This window comes from Rhamphochromis longiceps, linkage group LG8 (genome assembly GCF_057381845.1).
Source record: "Rhamphochromis longiceps isolate RC_006_pf linkage group LG8, R_longiceps_female_GT1.1, whole genome shotgun sequence".
Classification (NCBI taxonomy): domain Eukaryota; kingdom Metazoa; phylum Chordata; class Actinopteri; order Cichliformes; family Cichlidae; genus Rhamphochromis; species Rhamphochromis longiceps.
The window spans coordinates 35,134,717-35,141,147 of record NC_140564.1 but is presented as its reverse complement, the minus strand read 5'-3'; the positions used below and the strand labels follow the sequence as shown (position 1 = coordinate 35,141,147).

Here is a 6,431-nt window from a genome sequence, read left to right as displayed (position 1 = left end):
GTGACTGCAGACAATGTTCAGAGTCTCCCTCGTGTTTTTCACTGAACAGGACGCTCCGCCTTCATCACCATCAGCTGTTTCCAAAAATCATGGATTTCCACAAGAAACTGAAACATCACTGAAGCATGGCATCGCATGTAACATTAGACCGCCGTGAGGTCATCACTTGACGAGATGGAGCTGTCACCTACAGAGGACTTCAGATCATTTGGGTGCTTTTGATTCACGTTCAGTCATTAGTTTGTTTAAAGGAATGAATTAAAGAGACTCAATGTAACAATGTAACATATTCTTGTTTTATTAGGAACAAAAAGAACTTGCAAATTTACCAAACATGTCCCAGTTTGGCTGACAGGTTAGGGTTAACGCGACTGCCTGAGTCTGAACAAGTCAAATTCATTATTGAGCTTTATTATAAATAAAAACATAAAATAAATAAATTAAATAAAACACGCAACGGTCCCGTGGAGGACAGGCAGTGGGCTGGAATCAGGCTGAAACCCTGATGCAGGGAGTTCTCACCTGTTGTCCACATGCTCTGTCACGGTTTGCGGGGCAAGCCGTGTGGATTTGTAGTAAGGACCCAAAAGGCGGCAGCTCTGGTGCAGGTGAGTGTTTATTTACAGCAGTGGGTACAAACAGCAACGGGGTGTGAACATGAAACCGAAACCTAAACTGGGTAAACTAACAACACAAACCAGGAATGACGGTGCAGGGAGGTCCGGGGAAATACATACAGGGAGACCGAGGGGAAACAACACAGACGAACCAGCAACTACTATGACAGAAGACACAACTTAAATACACTCAGAGAACACAGGGGGATTACACACAGGTGGGAACACAGCTGGGAGTGATTAACATGACGAGACTAGGGAGGCAAACTGAAAACACTCACATAAGACGCAGACCTTCACAATAAAACAGGAACTTACACATGAAAGGACACAAACTAAGAAACGCGGACTAGATACAGGAACACACGGGCAGAACAGAGTAAACACTAACCAGAGGAAGAACAGAACCAAAATCGCGAAGAGAAAACACAAAACGCTAGGTCAAAAGGACCCAGGATCATGACATGCTCAGACAGGACTGAGGTTCTCGTCCCTGCTTTGTTCCTCTGATGTTTCACTCGCACTGACTAACCAACAACGCTTGGTTAGGAGAAGGAGAAGGCTGGGGTGAACACTACACTGGGGGAGTTTAACACTGAGATAAAGGTCGTCTTGCTCTGTCAGCTGCTCCTTTCATGGGTCACCACAGCTGATCATCTCCTTCCGTCCCAGCATCCTCCTCTGTCGCACCAAGCCAGCCTTTTTACCTGACCTGTATGCAGCTTAAGTGCTGCCAACACAAACCTAAAAGCTGTCGGCAGCATAAATGTTGTAGCTTGGGTGCAGATAACTGATAATTATCCTCAAAGAAACACTTTCAGCCTGCAAACAGCAAAGACAGATTTATGAAAGGTTGTGCTGCTGGAACATTCCCTTTCGGAGGGAACGAGTCAGTTCAAGCTTCACTGTTTCTGCTCAGAAGCTAAGAGAGCATGAACACCGTGGATCCTTTTGTTTGCTTTTCATTTTCTTTGACCCGAAGCTTTCGGTGCTCATTATTTTTGCCGAAGGACACTCGAACAGAAGGAACCGGGGATCGAACCGGTAACCCTGCAGCCTTGCTCTGCCGTTCCTATCCAGAGTACTTTTGTTGTATTTTTAGCTGCATTTGAGGTTATTGTGTTACATAAGAAGCCTGCGTAGAAACGTGATCCTCCCACTGAAAACACAGGGCGTTGCTGAAGCTGCACTCAGGACGCCTAACCTGCATGCTCGTGTGCATCCAGTTAGTCATCCATTCACATTCAGCAGCTCTCACAGTTTTAATGACGTCCTGGTATCTCGAGGTGCTCGGGCACAGCAGCACAGGTGGATTTTTTGAGTTTCACGAATTTCAATGGCATATTTTTCTTAATATTCTCCTGGAATCATTACTGTAGGATTTCTTCCTTCAAACCTGCCATCGGTCAGACTGTCACTCTGTGTTATCAGTACATTTAAATCCCTTTGTCCCAGTCATGCTGGCCTCACATTGACAACAATTCTCCAGATGGCCAATCCTCCGTGTCGGTGGGTGGCAGGCAGCGAGTGGTGTGAAACAACTGATGACATTTATATCTAAGTAAAAGCTGCCGGGTGAATAACACCCATGCTGAAATTCAGAGCGATCCTCACAATGTGAAAAAGATCCTTTTGTCAGATTTTAAATGAAGCAATTCAATGAATGGAGTCTGGTGTGAGAGGACGAGGTTCAGGCAGGTAGATTGTGTGCACATCTGATGACTGTGTGTGTGTGTGTGTGTGTGTGTGTGTGTGTGTGTGTGTGTGTGTGTGTGTGTGTGTGTGTGTGTGTGTGTGTGTGTGTGTGTGTGTGTGTGTGCGTTTTTTCAAACCTGTTTGTTCACATTTGGCTTAAATCAAGTTTTAGTGAATTTCATGAACATCGGTTTAAATGTTCCTCTAAACTCGGTCCCCGTCTGAAGACTTATCCATTCACAGATATCCACTTAACTTTTCCTGCTGATTCAAAACTGTCATTTGATCTGCACACATTGTTCACAGACACACAGTTTTTAAATGCACAAACACCTTCAGCACCCTGTGAGCAGGTTCATCATCATCTGTGGAGAAGGACCAGAGCTGGTTAACAAAGGAACTTTCAAAACAAGACCGAGGTGATCGTTCACTCACAAATGCTTTGAAATGCTCTGAAGAAAAGTAAACCTGATACTAATAATGATCATTTATAATGATAGTTTATATCAGTGCTTCCCAATTTTGACGGGGCTCCCACACAAACGCGAAGCAGAAGATGAAGCATCGCCAAATATGCTTTATTTATTATTAGTATTCAATATTATTATTTATTAGGGCTGCTACGATTAGTCGACTAGTCACGATTATGTCGACTATTAAAATCGTCGACGACTAATTTAATAGTCGACGCGTCGTTGGAAGCTTTGTAAGATCACAAAAGACGCAGGAATGAGTAGCAGGATTTAAGAGTGTAATAACGGACTGAAACAGAAGATGGCAGCACTGCATGTACAAGGATGCCAGCTACCGTTAAACCCCGAAGAAGAAGAAGAAGCTGTGTCCCAGAATTCATAGCGCGGCCCAGCGCAGTTGTCAACAATGGCGGCAGCTGTTAGTTTTAATGTTACTCTTATTATTCTTTCTGGGTCACAAAATAAACATTTAACATATTTTCAGGTGAGAATGTAGCTGTGTAAACCTCAAATATCGGCTCAGTTTATCAAGACACCACATATTTTCAAAAGCGCTCCGACGTTTTCGGAGACGTCTGTTACCCACTAGCTCGATAGCTAGCCGGGGGCTAGGTCACTAGAGCCGTGAGAACACCGGACTCCCGGCAAATCGTTTTCAAACCCACCGCGGTCTTTCGCTACTCAGGTTAAACATGATATATGAGTCACTTAGATAACTTAAACATGTTGTTGTTTGGCTTTTTTTAGTATTTTATTTGTTCCTGAGTAAATCTGTTTGGCTGAGATTAAAGTTATAGTTTTTTGCACAGCTGAATAAACGTCAAGCAGACAGCTGATTATCAGAAGTGTGAGATGCTGGAGAATTTACTCCGGTGTCCTGTTATATTTTAGATAGCAAGGAGTTTATTAAACTTCACCGAAACAATCTGCAAATTTCATTAAAAATTAATAAACTACCATCTTGTCTTTATTTTTAGTTAGCACAGACACTTAAAGCTGTAAGCTAATGATATATAAGAGCAGATGCTGCTGGTGCAATAAGCTGTACGTTTTACGTCCAATGGATGATGATCTGATTAGTCGACTATCAAAATAATCGTTTGTGGCAGCCCTATTATTTATATTAAACCAACACTGTTCCAAGCAAAGACAAGAACATATGATGAAGCATATCTTGCCTTTGGCTTCACCTGCACGAGTGCCGAGGCCGGTCTTTCTGACAGAATTAGTTCCCCTGCGTCGGGAGCAGCGCTGGGCTCTCCAAACAGTCTCCCACAGCCGTTTATGTTTTTAAACTGATTTTGCACAGAGAGACTTTTTTTTAAAACGCATTGATAGCAATGTTGAATGTTATTACAAAAAAACAAACAAATAACTACAATAAAATAATTACACCATGAAGATGGTTTGTTTAGTGTTTTTTTTTTATTGCAACCTGTAATTTATTGCAGTTTACTTTTATTTGTTTAATTGTTTACTAAAGGTTTGAGGTGTGAAATAAACTGCAATGAAGTTTGAAAACAAAATATGGGCGTGTGCGGTTGGAGGATGATTGTGTGGTGGCGGATTTAGCTCAGTAGGATGAGCAGGCGCCCGTAAGGCTGAGAGCGATGGGCCCAGGTTTGAATCTGACTCGCGGCCCTTTCCCCTCGCCCTCCCTCTGCTTTCCTGTCAGTCGTCACTGTACCCATCCAATGAAGCCACAAAACCCAAAGCATCTTTAGGCACTGTTGTTATGATTTGGCACTATATCAATAAAACTCAACTGAATATCTCTGACTTTAACACCTCAAACTGCGGGTAAACTCTCATACTCAGGTAGTGTTCAGGAAATATTTCAAGTATATAAATGTGGAAAATCTCAGAAACTCTCCTGGAAAATTTCAGCCTCCCAAATACAAGAAGAGGAAAGCAGAGCCGCGACTTTTATTTATCAGAATCATCTAAAAAACTCTTCGTCGTCCACGCTCGACAGAGCAGCGTGTGACGCAGCAACAACCAGCTGCAACATCGACAGTAAAAAGATATATATATTATATCAGACGGACCTGACGGAGATTCATCAGAGCCAACAGTGTCCTGAGAAACGAGTGCAACGTTTCATAAATATGATAAACACATTTTCAGGTGTTTGTTTTGTTAATCCTGCGCTGTGAAAATGCAGCATGAATTCGCCTGCTGTGTTTGAGCTTACATAAGAGCGGCGCATGTAAGAGTTAACGTTGCTCTTCTGTAAGGGTTACGCTGCTGAGCTCATGAATGCATTATATCAATGAGGGTCCTCACAAACATAGATATACAAACGTCAGAGTGTGTTGAGGGGGCGGGACGAGGGGGCGGGGGCACAGATGGTGGCTAAATATACCGATAACTGTCACAGGAAGAGGAAGTCATCCCTAAAAACAGACCACGACAAAGGCTGATAGTGTGTGTGTGTGTGTGTGTGTGTGTGTGTGTGTGTGTGTGTGTGTGTGTGTGTGTGTGTGTGTGTTGCTCATGTTTTGGGTACATTTAGGGACATAAATCTGTCACAGTTTGCTTCACTTTGCAGAACAAAAATAAATAGCAAAACAGCAGCTTTTTATTTCTTTTGAAGTTTGGTTTGAGGTTGGAGTCACTGAGATGGAAACACCACCCTGTGTGTGTGTGTGTGTGTGTGTGTGTGTGTGTGTGTGTGTCATAAACATGCTGCTCATTAATTCTGTGTTTGGAGGAAGAAACAGATGCAGCAGCTTTGTCTCATTATGTAAAACACACACACACACACACACACACACACAGACTTGTGTTTCTATCTCTGTGAAGACCCTCAGCACAGATGGTCCCTTCCTCATCCATTCAAGCTGGACTCTGAGACCACGTCTGGACCTTTGCAGAAATGTCCTCACTGTGATGGTTTGATACAAAAATGTGTCCACACAAAGACTGAAAGACTTTATACACACACGCACGCACGCATGCACACACACACTTCTCTGGTGATGTGGTTGTCATGGCAACGTGTTGGATGACAATTTTTGGCATTTAAATATTTTCACAGTTTGGAAATTTCAAATCTGTGTTTTTTCTTTCTAAAAAAAGGGAAGATGGAAAAAAACATAAGAAAGGATGAGAAAATGAAGGAGGAGAGGAGGAGAAAAGGGAGCGAGCAGGGAGCAGAAGGTGATGGAAGGAAGCACGTGAGAGACGAGGGAGGTGAGATGGAAGAAGAATAGCAGAGAGGAAAATAAGGACGAATAGGTGGAGGAGTGAAAGGACGAAAGTGTGAAGCTGGAGAAAATAAAGAGAAGGAGAAAGGAAAAGGAAAAAATAGAAGAGAAAGAATAAAGGTGTGAGGCAGAGGAAGACAAAGGATGGATGTAAGAGGGTAAGGGGGGAAGAAAAACTAAAAAAGGAAGTAAGGAAAATAAAGAGGAGGAAGAAGGAAGAAGACATGATAAGGGAGGAAATGAGGGGAAAGGAGAGCAGAGACCTTACTTTTGGCCATTTTGATGAGAAAAAAAAGACGCTGCCTGGATGATGTCACAGCTTTTTCTTCCTCGCCTCTTTATTCTTACTGCATGTGAGCCTGTGACCTTTGACCTGTGACACGCTCACACGGACAGCCGGTGCTCATTTAAGTGTTTTTCCTGAGCTGAAAGTTTCT

General features: G+C 42.9%; 1 protein-coding gene across 1 annotated transcript in view; it reads left to right on the top strand.

The window, feature by feature from the left end:
• Positions 1-5,871: 5,871 nt before the first annotated feature.
• The window catches only part of LOC146664391 (cGMP-dependent protein kinase 1-like), a 48,228-nt gene continuing 47,668 nt past the window's right edge, over positions 5,872-6,431 (top strand). The window contains exon 1 of the mRNA XM_085415177.1: positions 5,872-5,980. Within this exon, the coding sequence (XP_085271303.1) occupies positions 5,872-5,980 (109 nt within the window). The remainder of the gene's footprint in view (positions 5,981-6,431) is intronic.